Source organism: Staurois parvus, unplaced genomic scaffold (genome assembly GCF_062004578.1).
Source record: "Staurois parvus isolate SC_StPar_1 unplaced genomic scaffold, SC_StPar_1.0 ptg000544l, whole genome shotgun sequence".
Taxonomy (NCBI): domain Eukaryota; kingdom Metazoa; phylum Chordata; class Amphibia; order Anura; family Ranidae; genus Staurois; species Staurois parvus.
This window is the reverse complement of record NW_028318340.1, coordinates 950,141-968,258: the sequence shown is the minus strand read 5'-3', so window position 1 is coordinate 968,258 and position 18,118 is coordinate 950,141. Positions and strand designations below refer to the sequence as shown.

The following is an 18,118-nucleotide window of genomic DNA, read 5'->3' as shown; positions in this document are numbered from 1 at the left end:
TCTGACCAGAGCACCTTCTTCCACATGTTTGCTGTGTCCCCACATGGCTTCTCTCAAACTGCAAACAGGAATTCTTATGGCTTTCTTTCAACAATGATTTTCTTCTTGCCACTCTTCCATAAAGGCCAGATTTGTGGAGTGCACAACTAATAGTTGTCCGGTGAAATAATTCTCTCGCCTTAACTGTGGATCTCTGCAGCTCCTCCATGGGCCTCTTGGCTGCTTCTCTGATTAATGCTCTCCTTGACTGGCCTGTCAGTTTAGGTGGACGGCCGTGTCTTGTTAGGCTTGCAGTTGTGCCATACTCTTTCCATTTTCAGATGATGGCTTGCACAGTGCTCTGTGAGATGATCAAAGCTTGGGATATTTTTTTATAACCTAACCCTGCTTTAGACTTCTCCACAGCTTTATCCCTGACCTGTCTGGTGTATTCCTTGGCCTTCATGATGCTGTTTGTTCACTAATGTTCTCTAACAAACCTCTGAGGGCTTCACAGGACAGCTGTATTTAATCTGATATTAAATTACACACAGGTGGACTCTATTTACTAATTAGGTGACTTCTGAAGGTAATCGGTTCCTCTAGATTTTTGTTAGGGATTTCAGAGTAAAGGGGGCTGAATACAAATGCACGCTACACTTTTTCAAAATTTTTTTACAAATAAATATCTGAAACCATTTATTATTTTCCTTCCACTTCACAATTATGTGGCACTTTGTGTTGGTCTATCACATAAAATTCCAATAAAATACATTTATGTTTTTGATTGTAACATGACAAAATGTGGAAAATGTCTAGGGGTATGAATACTTTTTCAAGGCACTGTATAAAGAAAAAAATGGTACGCTATATAATAGTGCGTTTGGCAGTGTTCTAGTTAAAAAGTGATATTAAGGATGCCATAAAATATACAATTACAACTGAGGTCTAACAAAACAAGGACACTGTTATTTGGCTCTTTTGTGAAATTGGGCATACATATGCAGATTAGGCCACCCAACATCACATTTTCAGCTGTGGGTGGCCTGATCTACAATTGATTTGGCAATCTCTGAGCATGACCATATCAGTTGGATGCAGACAATTGGCATCTTTGACAAATATTATTATTGTGATGGGAACATAAGAGCAATCATATAAAAAAAAATCTGCACAGTGATATTCACTCCTAACAGTTGTCTAAGCAGGCATTTGATCATTTGTATATGTTATACAGTAAAAACAATTTCCTCAGCAAAGCTTGTAGATCATTTCCATTAGTTTCTGTCTCTGAGTAACTTACAATCTAATGTCCTACTCAATCCATTTAAAGCAGCCCAGAGCACTATGGGCTATCTACAGACACATCATAGCATTAACTGAATATTAAAAATGTATTTGTGAGCCAATAAGGTGTATAATAAACAGCTTCTATCAATAAGATTGCAGGCTATCTTGCTCACCCTCATAAATGATAGCATTAGCTGCTACCATTTTGTTTCATTCTGGCTGTTTAAAACCCTGGAAAATGAATCTTTTTTTTATCAGAGGGGCTAAGGAGAGCCCACAAACATGGAGAAAAAAATCAATCCATTTTTATTTAGCAGACAATATATATATATATATATATATATATATATATATATATAGCATTGGATGCTGTTTATAGATTTACTTGTACTGTAAGGCTCCATGTACACTGCAGCTGATAAACTCACGTTTAGGAGCTTTTCTGCCTTTTTTTCAGCAGCCCCTGAACTCTCCCTAATGTGTTCCTATGTGTCCATGTACACATCTTCATTTACAGTCGTTTACAGGCAGTTGAGTTTACAGTAATCTTTTTTGAATGCACCAAACTTGTGTTCAGGAGTAGATTTTATCATCATTTCAAACGCTTGTAAATGCGGCTAACCATGTTTGGAAAAATTTTTTAACTCTTCCATTTCTAGATGCTGACCAGAGCCTTTATTCATCATGAAATATGCATGCAAAGCATTTTTCTGGTACTCAAATGGACCTGGTACACCATACTTTGAGGTTTCGCATTAAAGAAAAAATGTTAGACACTGCTGCAATCATTTTTGCACAGAAATGAGCTGGAACACATCCAAACACCACAAAAAAAAAAAAAAAACAACTTATCTCAACAAATACTGCTCTCTCTGCTTCTGCTCTCTGTATTTCTCTCAAAATGTCTGAAATAGTAAATTTTTTACTGTTTTGTAGTGCTTTCTGGGTAGTTTGGAAGGTCTCCTGAGGTTATCTTTAAAAAACGATTCTAAACGCAAACGCACATAAATGCAGTATGCAAACGCGGCTAAACAGATGTTTTTTAACTTACATTTTCCAGCAGTCAGTTTACATCGTTCAGAAGTGTCCCATGTGCATGGAGCCTAACATGCTATGAATAAAAGCAGAAAGTCAGTGCACCTAAATGCAGCAAATGTTTGGAAACTGGCAACACCAAAAGCAATGTGTTTTCTCATGCCTTTGCATTTTTGCTGCATTAACCGATGCTTATGGTGTGAACAAACCATTGTATGTTTAGAGACAGTGGAAGAGTTACAAATGTGCAGCAATCCCCAGGAAGAGCCATCAGTCAGCTGTCTACTGAATATTTTTCAGACTCTTATTTCTATGAATTGTAGTAATGCTAAAATGAATTCAGAGGCAATTCTACATTGTTTTGTTTGTTTATCTGATCAAATTCTGCTTTTTTTAGAACCTGCTTTCTACTTTGGTGATGTGGAATTGTACGTGGATGAAAGTGCAGGATACATTGAAGTGCATGTGTGGAGGACAGGTACTGATCTGTCAAAAACCGCCACCGTTACTGTGCGTTCACAGAAGACAGAACCAGTCTCAGCAGTTGGTGAGCATTATAGAGTAATATTTCCTTGTCTGTCTGTCTGTCTGTCTGTCTGTCTGTCTGTCTGTCTGTCTGTCTGTCTGTCCGTCCGTCCGTCCGTCCGTCCGTCCGTCCGTCCGTCCGTCCGTCTATCTATTTATCTTTATATCTAGAAAAAATATCTACTGTACCTATTTGTTAAATGTCTCATGGATTTATAGAAAGCTTATAGAAATATAAATTTAACTTGACATTTTTTTTTCAATTTGATTTGGTTAAGCAGGAGTTTTACAAATCTGCTTTGTACATACTATTTTTTTTACAATTGAACTTGTTCCTTTCTGCTTGTATAATGGACCATGCGTTGTGTACAGGGTAAAATGTTCACATTCTGTCTGTTTAATTTTTACAGGTAAATACACTCACCAGTCACTTTATTAGGTACACCTGTTCAGTTGCTTGGTAACACAAGTTGGTAATCAGCCAATCACATGGCAGCAACTCAATGCATTTAGGCATGTAGACGTGGTGAAGATGACCTGCTGAAGTTCGAACCAAGCATCAGAATGGGGAAAAAAGGGGTTTTAAGTGACTTTGAGCGTGGCATGGTTGTTGGTGCCAAACGGGCTGGTCTGAGTATTTCAATAATTGCTGATCTACTGGGATTTTCACGCACAACCATTTCTAGGGTTTACAGTGAATGGTCCGAAAAAGAGAAAATATCCAGTGAGCGGTAGTTGTGTAGATGAAAATGCCTTCACATATATATAGCGACTCTGGCGGCGTGATGTCACCGCGTTAGGGCTCTAGCGAGCTGGTGTCCGGACAGAGGATCCATATTTCTGGCAGGATGACTGATCTACCTTAAAGGGGACCCCGCAGAGATTTTATATTCAATGCACATTTTCCTTGTGCATCTGGTGAGTGCGCAATTTATGTTTGGAGCACGGAGTCACTTCTAATAGCTACAAAAGAGGATTTCACTTCCAATTCTGCTGACTATTCGAGTCAAGCTTTCACAAATATTCACACAATAGACTGGTTTATATATTTGGTGCAATTTAGCACCGTATGTATATATATGTGGTTATACTTGCTTTGATATTATATTTTAGCGCTGCACCTATTTTATTCATTGATGAAAATGCCTTGTTGATGTCAGAGGCCTGAGGAGAATGGGCAGACTGGTTGATGCAACATTCAGATGGTAGAGTCAGAATTTGATGTAAACAACATGAAAGCATGTATCCATCCTGCCTTGTACCAACAGTTCTGGCTTGTGGTGGTATAATGGTGTGGGGGATATTTTCTTGGCATTAGCAAGGTGTACCTAATAAAGTGGCTGGTGAGTGTAAATTGTACATTAATATCAGTCTCTGCCCTCAGTGAGCTTACACTCTAAGGTCCCTTACTCACAAACTTTACATATAAACACTACGGTCAATTTAGACTGAGCCACTTAACCTACTAGCATGTCTTTGGAGTTTGGGAGGAAAGCGGAGTACCTGGAGGAAACCCACGCAACCCATGCAAGCACAAGGATAACTTGCAAACTCCAGTCTGACTGATTGCTATGCATTGCTGCATTTGCTATTTACATTCTTGAATAATTGAGTGTATACTGTATGTGAGGATGCCAATGTCACTGAGCCACTGTGCTGTTGTCGTAACTATACTTTGGCTTACAATGGATTCTTTATATGGACAAACTCAGGATTATTCAGGATGATAAAAAACAAATGCAGCAATACATAAGGGTTAATTTACTAAAGGCAAATAGGCTGTGCACTCCAAGTGTACTTGTTCTAGATCTGAGGGGAACATTCAAGGAAAAAAAAAACAGCATTTTTGCTTGCACATGATTGGATGAAAGAAATCAGCAGACCTTCGCCTCATTTCTGAGCTTCCCCTTGGATACAAAGCAACTGCACTTGCGGTGCATTTGCAATGCACAGACTATTTGCCTTTAGTAGATCAACCCCATAGAGTAGCAATCAGATTTCATATTTCAAAGATATGGCTACAGGAAAATGAAATTTAGAATCTAGATACAATCAGTTTTTTTACATTTGAAAATATTTTAATTCTGCGAGTCCCGGGGCAGCTTAGATGCTCTGAACACATCTAAACATATGAAAACACAAAGTGCACTTAAACAGGAGAAATTCATCTGGGATGGAAAACGTTGTTTTAAATTTCCCAGATCATTTCTCATGTGTTTAAATAAAACAAAAGCAGGAGGCTGGTGTGAATGTAGCCTTAGTGTCCTTCCCCACCAGCCATGGGTACTGTAATGGTTCCGTATTTCCTTTACCTGAATTCTCTGTATATTATTTTATCCTACACTTTTGGAAGCGACATTTCTTGCTGCATTAAATTCCAGAACCAAACACTGAATCCCATGAACGTTTGCATGCAAATTGACAAATGTGAAGGTGCAGAAGCAAACCAGGATCTGTATGTTTAAAAAGAAAAATAAAAACAGATGCATGCAAAAGATAACAGCATGGAAAACCACTGCTCTGGGCTTCCTACTTGCCTTTGTTTTTTTATGTATCTGGTTACTAAGTATGAGAACCTACTCATGGATCCACAGATCCAGTTTTGCCTTCACATTTCAGAATAACTGGTAGATTCACTATCTGTTTTGGGTGACCTTGGATTTAAAGACCTGAACATTGTTCTAGTCATTAGTAGTGCCTGTGGGCACTCTGCATCTTGACCATCCAAGTAGAGAAGCAGGGTAATGCTTTCTCTTATCTGGGCTGCCCCTTTTATAACGAGCAGTCACAAACAGCAGTGTCTTAGATCTCACACATCAGATATACAGCTAGGGAACTGTATGCCCTAGGATGCCTAGGCACTCTCACATACCAGGAAGTGCACTGATATTTTTTTGTAGGAATTCAGAAGGTACATTTGTATGTGTACTGCTTAGGCTTAATGACCATTTCTAGATTTTCAGTATATCATAGACAAACTTTAGTTTTGAGTTCCAGTCCACTTTCAATTAAAGCTTCCTTTTTTCTATTAATTCTTATTTATTTCAAAATCTTACGTCAGTAGACTGTATAAAGGTATGATAGATATTAATCTAAATGTAAATACATTTAAAGTAGAACTATAGGCAAAACTTTTTCAAGAGAGGGTTATAACCCTTGTCAATTTTTTTTCGCCATCTGTGTTCCATTTTGGAGAATTCCCTTCACTTCCTGTCCCTTAACCGAACAGGAAGTCAAAGGAAATCCCTGCAAATTATGGGTATCCCTTGGGAACTAGTGTCCCCATTGGAGGATTTACCCTCTATTGCTGTTCTGGGGACAACCCAAAAATTATGGATTTTTTTTTCCTTTCAATGATAATGGTATACAGGGTGAATCTACTTAACAGGGGCACGGACAGCAATGAAAACTGACAGGGGTTCTAATCTCCCCTCTATCCAAAACTAGAAAAAAAAGTTTACCCTTTAGTTATACTTTAATAATTTCAACACAATTGTACAATTTAATCTGGTTATTTTTTTTCTTTTTTTAGCTGGCATTGACTACGTAGGTATCAGTCGGAATCTGGATTTTGCGCCAGGTGTGAACATGCAGACATTCCGTGTGGTCATTCTGGATGACTTGGGACAGCCGGTACTGGAGGGGATCGAGAAGTTTGAGCTTGTGTTGCGTATGCCAATGAATGCTGTCCTTGGGGAGCCCAGCAAAGCTATAGTCTTCATCAATGACACAGTCTCTGACTGTAAGTGATTACATTTATTTTATATTGCATGTAAATTATCAGTCCCAAAATGGAGTTTTACCCAGCTACAACTACACGTTTTCAGCCTTATATAATTATCTAAGAACAAGCTGTCTCTTGAAAACCCTAAATCAGTTGAGTATATATGAAGAAATCTGTTTGTTTTGCCAAAGTAACCAGTTAGATTCAAGCCGTAACTACTTTAGCCCTAATAGCAGTATATTTTATACATAGATACTTAGTTATTCTGGTTGAAAAAAGACCTAGGTTCAACCAACATATGGAATCACAGTTGAGGGTAGCTCAGTGACATGGAATATACATTATACTATATGGCCAAAAGCATTTTGACTGGCCTCCAATTGAGTGAGTTTGGTGTCTCCAGTGAAGGGTACTGTTAGTGCTACAGCATACAAATACATTTTAGACAGTGGTGTGCTTCCAACCTTGTGGCAACAGTTTGGGGAAGTCAATTTTTGTTTCAGAAGGACTGTGCCTCTTTTCACAAAGCTAGGTCAGTAAAGTTTGCTGTGGAGGAACACTAATTATGAGCAAGTACTTCTTGTCCAACATCAGTACCTGATCTCACAAATGCTCTTTTGGTTTAATGGGCACATATTCCACAGACACTCCAAGATTTTTTGGAAGGCCTTCCTAGAACAGCTACAAATTGGTTGGGACTTTCAAGAAGCTCTGTAACAGGTTTCTACAAATATATGGCCAGATAGTATATGTACCATAATCAACAACATTACAGGTTTCTGTATGAGATGTACATAAAGTAAACAATGTTTCTTCTTCAAAGTGCCAAAGGTGCAGTTCAGAGAACCAATGTACATGGGCAAGGAAAAGGATGGGAAGATCACAGCCATGGTCTACAGAAGTGGGGATGTCAGTTATAAGTCTACTGTACGTTGTTATACCCGCCAAGGATCTGCTCAAGTGATGATGGACTTTGAAGAGAGACCAAATACAGATAGCTCAGTCATCACCTTCCTTCCAGGTATTGTGTATATTGGTATCCAGAGAGGATATGAGTATGAGTCTTTATTTAAAGCTTTTATTATAAAAGCATACCTTCAAAGGAGGTACATTTATCAAATGTATCAACTGTAATACAAATAATTGATTCATTAATTTATACGTAGTGTCAAAGTCATAGATTTTATAAACCATGGGACTGATTTACAATAGAGAATTAGACTGTTCACCTTGTAAATGAAGTTGCACTTTGCAAGGGAGTTTTTTGCAGAGCTTAGTGAATGTGGGGGTTTTTGCTTTGCATCATGTGCAAGCAAAATAAAAAACATGATGATAGAAGTTGCCAAACCTTCATCTCATTACCTAACGCTCTGGAGAAAATTCCTTTAGAAGTGAACAGTCTATTTGCCTTTACTAAATCAAACCTTATATCACCTAATATACATAAAGTATAACCAGAGTCTAAAACAAGATAAAATAATAATGCTCCTTATATCTTAAGATCACCATCCACCCCAGACTAATGTCAATGTTTCATACAGAAGGATAAGTCCACCCAGAAGTGATTTAGTTTAATTTAGATGCTTCTGCGGTATGTGTTTTTGTCTGTTCTGCTCTGATTTCTGTTTCTCTAAAAGCCTATGGGAATGCAGCTCAAAAACATATCAAATACAGAAGAAAAGTATGATCTGCTTGACTTGACACCCTTTAGGCCAAAATTAGAGGGCTAATTTCTAAAGTTGCTCTGGAACATACAATAGTTTGCTGGCAATTTCAATGTCTTTTAACCTATTTTAAATCTTAAAAAGCAAGGAAACGGATTAAAGTAACCTATCAACTACAGTTTCCAAGAAATGATGACGATCTGTTTGGTTAGGTAATGGGCTAAATAACCCCTTACTGCCAACAATCTGTAGATTCCCCTACGATGGCCCATACTAAGGGTATGTTAAATAGCTTCTTCCCTTTGACAGCCAGCAACTGTGGATTACATTTTTGCGCATTTGTCAGTTGATAATAACATTCAAAGCAATGTTTTTTTTAAACGTTGCAGCTTATACAGTATAAAAACCTTGTATGTCCTCACAAATATCAATTAAGCATACAAATTAGCCATAAAGTTTGAGTTGGCTCATGTGCCAAATTTAGCTAAATTTGTAATTAGCCACCTAGGCTTAAAGTGCTTGTAAACCTCAGACATAAAATATGAGCAAAGCATACACCTCTATAGTATGTACTTTTAAGAGCACTAAGCATCATTTCCGTCTGCTGCTTTGTTCTTCTGCTATCAGCATGAATCACTTCTGACAAGAGGAAAATGGTGATGGGAAGGGACTTCCAGCAGATTGACAGCCTCAGCTCTGTTCCTGTGAACTGTGTGAAAGGAGGTTTGTCTCTTCCCTGCAATCAGCTCTCAGAGCTCTCCTCACTGAGCTCTGCAGACTGTAGTTTCAGCTCTCCTCCCCCTTTTTTCTGAACTCTCAGACAAGCTTTATAAATTCAGTACCTTGAACAGATATAGGGAAGAGAAGATTGCAGATAAACAGGTACAACTTATGTAGGAGGATTTGTTTAATCTCCGTGTATCACCTGAGGCCAGTCACTTCACTTAGTATATGTAAGATTTCACAACCACTTTAAATAAATTTTGGGTGAAAGCTAGGTTATAGTGGTTGAAATTGCTTTATGTATGACCCACAAAAGGTATTTTATCTTCAGTATTGTAAATGGATTATTAGTTAGAAAACACACACCATGCTACTTATAGTAAAATTATTTCCAATTTACACGTGTATAGGAGAAACAGAACGGCCTTGCACTGTTGTGCTTGTGGATGATTCAATCCACGAAGAGGAGGAAGAGCTGCGACTGGTCCTTGGCACTCCAAAAAGTGATTCTCCCTTTGGAGCATCCATTGGAGAACTCAACGAGACTTTGATCAAGATTAAAGATGACTCAGACAGTAAGACCGGAAGACACTCATAAAATGGTACTTTGAGAATTCAAATAATAGCTACATTATCTCATAAATGTTCTATTTTTCAGAGGCAATCATAAAGTTTGGAGACACCAAGTTTAGTGTGAGTGAACCAAAGGAACCCGGACAAATCGTAGTTGTAAAAATTCCAGTTGTTCGTCTAGGAGACACTTCAAAGGTCTCCATTGTACGTGTTCACACAAAGGATGGCTCTGCTACCTCTGGAGAAGATTACAACCCTGTGTCAGAAGGTACACTCCATTCTGTTTATAGACTGTTGATCAATTCCTCACCCACATAGCAACATGTTGGCATTTGTCTGAGATGAGCTTATTGATCTCATGATACAACAAGTGAATGCATGCGGTATGGTAACAATATACAGTAAGTTCAGGAATGCAGAATGGAAACCTAAGGAACAATTATGATCTGTTTGGTGACGTTTTTTTTTTTTTTATTTAAAGCTGAATTCCAAGCAGATATTTAAAAGGACTCTATCTAATCCAGTGATATGTTGACTAGACAATGATTACATTTATTATTGCACAGAAGTAGCCTAGGCATTCTATGCATGAAGGTATAAAACCTTCTGTTTGCAGCAGCCCCCCAGCCCCCCCCCCAATACTTACCTGAGCCCCATCGTGATCCAACTATGTGCACAAGAGCCTTGGTTCTCTGTGGACTCTCCCTCCTCATTGGCTGAGACAGCAGTAGGAGCCATTGGTTCATGCTGTTGTCAGGCACAGCCAGTGAGCCAATCAGAAAAGGAAGGAGGGTGGGACCGAGCCGTGGATCTGTTTGTGAATGGACATGCAGAGCTGCAGTTTGGGAGTGTGCCTGCTCAGGTGTCCCCTTAGCAAGCTCCTGGCACCTGACAAGAGGGACCTGAGAAGAGAAGGATCCGGGCTTGTCTGTGCAAAACCACTGCACAGAGCAGGTAAGTATAACATGACTTTAGTGTCACTTTAAAGTCAAACTCCAGTCTTACATTCAGTCTTGCACAGTTGTGCAGGCTCCTCCCATATATTGAAATTGCTTACTCTGATTTCATTGCACACTGTGAGCTTATCACAGTGTGCAATATAAGCTCCAGCTAGTCAGATAGAGCCTGGCTGATTTCATGCCTGGAGGACTTCAGAATCATCAAGCTGTAGGAAGTTTCCAGGCCGAACTGTTTGTGTACCGCCCCTTTAATTCATTGGATTTAAGTTCTTTCAATCATAGAGACTCAGCATCACATTACCTTGGGTAGTCTGCATGCAAATTCAGTCTGTTTAGGAATGCCCACTGCTCGAGGCTGACATCTGTCAACGAAGATACTTTGAGATTTGCGTAACTCCTCCCAAGAGAGCCCACTGCTTGCATCCAGACAAAGGGCTCTTGGGAGGAGCTACTGAGACAAGGTACTGTCATGTTTTCAGGAAACTATGTACAGTACCGTGCTGGCCCCTCCCACTAGCCATGTTCTGCATGCACTGCATAGAGAAGCTCAGAAACTCAGTGATGATCAGATTTACCAGAGCTGGACAAAATATTACCTCTAAATGTAGTGTGTTTTTAATATTAATTTTGATTTTTTTTATTGAATATTTCAATGGCCTTTAATCCTTTAACAGATTGCGATAATAATTACTCATCATGATTGTTTTTTGATTGCTGACACATTTTAATTTCTTTATATTTATATTAGCTAAGTAATATTGCTGATCCAGCAGAGTTTTAAGCGAGAATTATTTTAAAAAAACCAATAATGCAGTATCAAAGCACTTTTGTAGTTTGTTTTAAAGCAGTTCCTAAAAACTAGGCAAAAAGAAAAACACTTTTGTATTCCTAAGTATAACATATGAACGGAGTTTGTTTTAAAACAATAAAGTGGCAGCATTTAAAAGAAAAGCATCAAGCTATATTGAGCATTTTTCTTTTTGACCTTGGTCAAAGACCTGACTTAAGTCAGAAATTAAATATCCTATTGTGTAGGAGTTTGTCCAAACAAAGCCTTCTGACCTTGTGAAGTCATTTTCAAAGAAGGGATTTCTTTGTAGGAAATCCCAATATTTACACATAATCATACTGATGCAGCTTTAGGATCCTTCTTGTGTTTGAACAACTCCCACTAAAGAGCTGGAAAGAATTTTGCAACGCATATAAACTAAACCACATTAGGAAATAGGTTTCTGTTTATTCATTTTTTTTTATTTAGTGGTATGCAATGTATACAATGAAATGATAATGTCACAGAAAATTTAATCCATACAAAATAGCATGTGCAAAATCAATATGTGTATACATCCTGGTGGAAATAAGATCACTCGGAGCAGTTATCAGGAGCTGAGATTATCAGTGGACATGGAGCCTAAGCTGCCATACAAGTGTATAGAGGTTTAGAGGGTCTCTCTGGGCGGGTCGTGTAAACTTCTACTGTGCAATGGAAAGGAAAGAAAGTTCCCCGTAAATGGGGGAAGTCAAATGCGAGGTGTTCAACAAAGGTCTGAGCATACCAATTTTTAGTATGCTAAAATATAAGAGAAAAGGAAAGAAGAAGGGAAAAGGGAGTAGAGAAGGGGGAGTGGGAGAGTAAAAAAAAATCTAAAAAGGAAAGGGAAAAGGTAGTAGAGAAAGGGAGAGCAGAGCCCACTAACCAGCTAAACACAATGGGGGCGGGATATTACATGGAGATAAATGGAGGAATCACTTCCCTTTTATTCTAAGGCACAGGATGGAGGGGTGTAAAACAGCCTGTGACTGGCAGAAATCCACCCATGCCATGTTATTTTCACTAATTTCCTATTTACTTAAAATTAATTTAAAAAAATTTCAAATAATACAGATTTGATTTAAAATATACACTTGTATGATCATTTAAAGCCGTTTATTGATATTATTTATTTATTTTTACTCAATATTCCAAAGGCTGATTTTTTTTTATTTTGAACATGTGGCCAGCAACAGAGGACTAGAGGCTCCTTCTGCTTATGTTTCCCTGTAGACAGGCTGGGAGAGAGCTGGGTCATGTGACAGCTGTATATCGATTAGGGAAAAAGGTACTTAGATGTTTATTATTATTAAAATAATTACAGTGCCATCATTCACACACAACAAGGGCCATCATGCCATCATTCACATACAGAAAGGGACAATGTAAATTAAATAGTGTGTGTGTAGTGTCACTTTAACTGAATTTTTCCAGGTTAGTTGTAATTATCTGTAATTTTTGTAGTCTGGGATAATTTATTATGTTTTTATTTTTTTTTATTATTTATTTGTAGAAATTGAATTTAAGGAAGGTGAAACCCAGCACATTGTGGAGATTGAAGTGCTATATGATGGAGTTAGAGAGATGAGGGAAGCCTTTACTGTACATTTGAAACCAGATGAAAACATGGTTGCGGAAATTCAGGTAATTACTCCCTATTAATAGATCTCTCTTTGCTGCTGCTCAGTCTGTGTTTATGTAAATAGTTAGTAATTAGAACCTACCACACATATCCCATATATTTTTAAATGTTTCATATTGAAAAATCATTAAAGAGGAACTTCAGTCCCCATTGGGCTGTTTTAATATTAACCCCTTTTTGCCTGTTCTGCTGGGGTAACTGAAATAACATACTCACCCGCCCAGCAAGTGCAGCACTGTCCTGCTGTCATCCGCAGGCTGCACTGCCAGGTCTCCAGAAAAACGAACTCAATTATGTGCTGGGATCTTTTACACTTGTATGTGTAGTCAGATGAAGGAAAACATTAAACAAGCTCAATAGTTCTAATGAGGCAGCTCCCACACAGCAAGGCTTCGCTTGATGGGCACCCAACATTAGCTCAAACCAAAGAAATCCAGATAGGAGTGCTAGACTAAAACTGGATAAAATAATCCAAGATAAGTTTAATTTTAAAAAGAGTCTTCCATCTTCTTTGTGATGTCATCAGGAGATTGGCTGTCTCTTCCGAGTCCCAGCAGCTTGATGACACTGCTCTGTGCATGAGCAGTGGGCTATAAACAGCCCCAAAGCCTCCTGGGATCCGTAATGTGAAACTTTGGGTGATGTGGGGCTTTGGGTAAGGGGCCATCATTCTGGTCTATGCAGAAAGGCCTTAGTGCTGAAAAAAAGAACCCCTCCCCCCCCCCAAAAAAAAACCAAAATTAGCAAATTGCTGATGGGGTGGAGAAGTAGTCAGATGAACGGAATACAAAAAAATGAAGGCAACATAAAGAAACAATTACTCATCTCCAACAACTGATTGAATAGAATTGAATCATCATTAACATTTTTTTTCCTCTGTATAATACTTTATAACAGAAATGATGAACACAACACATACATATTTGTATATGTGTGTGTGTGGATATATATATATTAGGGATGCACTGATACCACTTTTTTACAAGTGAGTACAAGCACCGATACCTTTGCGGTACAATTTGAGCCCATACAAAATGAATCGGACTGCCTGCAATTTGAACAGGAATGCGGTGCAATTCCTGTCTGAATCCCATGTGGTTTGCCACACAACTCCTGTGTGAACCCAGGTTTGTCTAGCGTTGCGGGAAACCTCCCTGCGTAATGGGTTCCACCTGGCTCCCAATCCCACTGTGGACATCAGCAGCCGTGGCTTGGGCTCCTCCTGCCTCTCCCATGGCTCTCTCCCCTCAGCCTCCAGCAGCTCTCTCCGCCCAGCCTCCAGCAGTTCCAGCCATCCACTGGATCCCCCTCTGTCCTGCTGTAACAGATTGCTGATACCCTGTTGTCAAACACTGAAAAGACGGTTCACAGGCCCAGGGATTTGAAATCCTTGTGGCTTTCTCTCCTTTCCTTGCAGTGCTGACAGTACAGACTAGACAGCTTCTGAATGGTCATCTCCATCCATGAGTGAAACATGTCAGTGCTTCACCATTCAAAAAAATCTTCAGCTATGGCTTTTAACTGCCTTTCTTTTTACTAGTTTTAATTTCTGAGGTAGAGAACAAACTGCTGGGGAATGGTGCAGTAGAATAAAGCCCTTTTTAATGTATTTTCATTGTTGCTTCAGTCTATTCCTCAGTTTCATTTGTTTTTTTGTCTTGATCAAACAAGGCTGACCTACACACGTCTACATGCATTTGTGAAATGCAGCATTGCCAACTGACTTTTCTTTAGATGGAAATTGTGCTTTAAAGAGAAAAGGTCACTCCTGGGCTTTTGTAAGAATCTGAACGTTTATTTTTCCGATATTAAAGCTCTGCGGGTTTAATATTTCTATTTACGTTCTTCTTACAATGATTGAAGTGTCATAAGTGACTTGTTGGATGAGGTCTGACAGTTGCTGTCCTGTTAGCTGCCTGAACTCCTGCTGATAATACACGCTGTCTTCCAGCTCCTAAATATCCACAACACCATCCGACACTGGTCCCTGTGGTGGTTTACATTCCATTTTAACTACATCACTTGGTAATGTGACACTTTTATGTACATCAAGGACACAGCGGGTGTTATCGCCATGAGCTCAAGCAGTTGGCGGAGCAACAGACTTCGGATCATCTTTTATCTGTAACTTTCCTAGAGTCCTAGAGGCCTAGAGTCATCTTCACACAGAGAAAATAATATATATTTATGTATATTTATTGTAAGTAAACCTGCTTGTTTATGATAGTTTCTAACCCTTCCCAACCCTATGCAATACAAATACATGGTTGAGCATAGACTTTAAGGTATATTATGATCATGTGCAGACCATTTATGTGGTACAAGCTGAGCATTTGTTTGTATCTTGTATAAAGTCTTATAAAGACTGTAGGTGCCTTCCTTATCTGAATGTTGTGTGATATTTAACATTTTTAGATGACTAAAGCAATTGTGTACATCGAGGAAATGAACAGCATGGCAGACGTGACGTTCCCCTCCGTTCCCCAGGTTGTCTCTCTTTTTATATATGATGACACCTCTAGAGCCAAGGACAACCCTAACCCTGTAGCTGGGTACCCTGCTGCCTGCATTACAGTAAGTATTATGTAGAAAATTTACAGGAGTGTGAGACAACAAATGGTAACAAGTTTCCAATAAAGCAGATAGTAGTTTAGCTTTCCTGTAATAAACAAAGTAAATGTTGGGCTTTGTTTGAAAGAAATATTATTCTTATTATATTATTAGTCAGTTGTATACACTGTAAGATTCTAGCAAATTTGACTGCAGATCCTTACCTGCTTCTGTTCTCTATTGAGATAGGCCATTCCAAATAGATGAAATCTCTCTAAATGACTGCTAGTTGGAGGTTATGCCATTTCTATAATCTCACAATTGGTCCCCGGGTTATATTTATACTGTATTAAGAGAATCCAAGCACATTCACTAAGCTGGATCTCCAGAACGTTTCCCAACCTTTTCTGTATGTGGTAGTTATGTGTAAGATCTGAGCAGTGATTGTAGTAAACTGATAAAACTAAACATTTTGAGTACTTGAGGGGATTCTGACTGAACACATTGGAATTTTCTGTCATGTTGAAAAATGTTGGTGCACAATATTGACAAAACTGATAGCCAATGCACAGTACAAGAACGGAAAGGCCAATCTATAACTATCTGTTTTTCTGGGTGAGACATGTGCCCACACACACCCCTTCATTGATTTCCTTAACCTCTGAAAGTAGTCAGCTCTTTGCAGCAAATTCAAGGTGAGGAACAAGTGCAAACAGGGCCTGCCTTTGAAACTTTGAAATGATCAGAAGTACTCAAGAGCCAATGAGCAAAGTGCTCTAGGTCCAAGGGACAGCATTGCCCCTCATTGGCAGTACAATATAAAGCTGTCACCAGTAGTAACGGGTGACAGTCCCAGGCACTAATGACATGTCCCACAACAAGAAAAGCTGGCACTCCAGTAGATATCCTCAAGTATGTTTTATTGCACTAGATGGTTTTGAGTAAGACCTTAAAGTAAAAATAGGGGCAAAACTTTTTTTATTTATTTTAGATAGAGTAAAGGATGTTTATTTTTGCCATATGTGTTCCATAGAGACGATTTCCCTTCATTTGCTGTCCCATAGTCAAAACAGGAAGTGAGAGAAAATCCCTCTAAAGTGAATGAATACCTTTATGTCACAGAGACACCAGAACTAGTGTCCCCATTGGAAGATTTCACTTCTGTTCCTGTTGTGGGGTTGACCCAAAATTTGGTATTTTCTTTTATTTTCACTGTTGGTGATAACGGTTAACAGAACTAATAGAGACAAGGAATTTCCCTAACAGGAGCACAGACAGCAATACTTCTGACAGGAGTTCTAGTCCCTCTCTACTCTATCCAAAATTACAAAATAAGTTTAGCCTTTAGTTATGCTTTAAAAGGCTGAAATGCGTAAGCATTCTTGTCAGGCTGGATTTTTGCCATCTATTGCAATATAGTATTTGCCCCCCCTTGCTTATTTTTATTTTTGCATATTTGTCACACTGAAATGTTTCAGATCATCAAACAAATTTTAATATTGCACATAGATAACCCAAGTAAATACAAAATGCAATTTTTAAATGATGATTTCATTAAGAGAAAAAAAGCTGTCCAAACCTGCCTGGCCCTATGTGAAAAAGTAATTCCCCCCCTTCTTGCTAAATCATGAATTAACTGTGATTACCCGCATTGTTTTGGAAAGCTGAGTTAAATTTCACTGGCAGCACCCAGGCCTGATTACTGCCAGACCTGTTGAATCAATAAATCACTTAAATAAAAGCTGTCTGACAAAGTGAAGCATACTAAATGATCTCAAAAAGCAACACATTATGCCGAAATATAAAAAAGTTCAAGAACAGATGAGAAACAAAGTAAATTACATTTATTAATCTGGAATGGATTACAAAGCCATTTCTAAGGCTTTGGGACTCCAGCAAACCACAGTGACAGCCATTGTCCACAAATGGAGAAAAATTGGAACAGTGGTGAGCCTTCCCAGGACTGGTTGGCCTACCAAAGCTATTCCAAGAGCACAACAATGACTCATCCAAGAGGTCATAAACTAACCCTGAACAACATCTAAAGAACAGCAGGCTTCACCTACCTCAGTTAAGATCAGTGTTCATGATTCAACAATAAGAAAGAGACTGGGCAAAAATGGCATCCATGGGAGAGTTCCAAGGCGAAAGCCACTCTAACCAAAAAGAGCACAAAGGCTCGTCTCACATTTACTAAAAGAAACCTTGATTATCCCCAAGACTTTTCTGCCAATATTTCTGTGGACTGATGAGACAAAAGTTGAACTTTTTGGAAGGTGCATGTCCCGTTACATCTGGCGTAAAACTGACACAGCATTTCATAAAAAGAACATCATACCAACAGTCAAACATGGGGGTGGTAGTGTGATGGTCTGGAGCTGCTTTGCAGCTTCAGGACCTGGATGACTTGCCATAATTGATGGAACCATGAATTCTGCGCTCTACCAGAAAATCCTGAAGGAGAATATCCAGCCATTAGTTTGTGACCTCAAACTCAAGAACACTTATGTTATGCAGCAGATCAATGACCCGAAACACTCTAGCGAGTCCACCTCTGAATGGCTCAAAAAAAAAAACAAAATTAAGGTTTTGAAGTGGTCTAGTCAAAGTCCAGATTTAAATCTGATTGAGATGCTGTGGCAT

The 18,118-nt window shown here is 38.8% G+C and overlaps 1 protein-coding gene across 1 annotated transcript in view; it reads left to right on the top strand.

The window, feature by feature from the left end:
* The window catches only part of FREM2 (FRAS1 related extracellular matrix 2), a 281,323-nt gene that overhangs the window by 208,295 nt on the left and 54,910 nt on the right, over positions 1–18,118 (top strand). Inside the window, exons 7-13 of the mRNA XM_089690817.1 lie at positions 2,702–2,851; positions 6,362–6,571; positions 7,377–7,574; positions 9,351–9,515; positions 9,599–9,781; positions 12,797–12,927; positions 15,341–15,499. Coding sequence (XP_089546943.1) covers positions 2,702–2,851; positions 6,362–6,571; positions 7,377–7,574; positions 9,351–9,515; positions 9,599–9,781; positions 12,797–12,927; positions 15,341–15,499 — 1,196 coding nt within the window. The remainder of the gene's footprint in view (positions 1–2,701; positions 2,852–6,361; positions 6,572–7,376; positions 7,575–9,350; positions 9,516–9,598; positions 9,782–12,796; positions 12,928–15,340; positions 15,500–18,118) is intronic.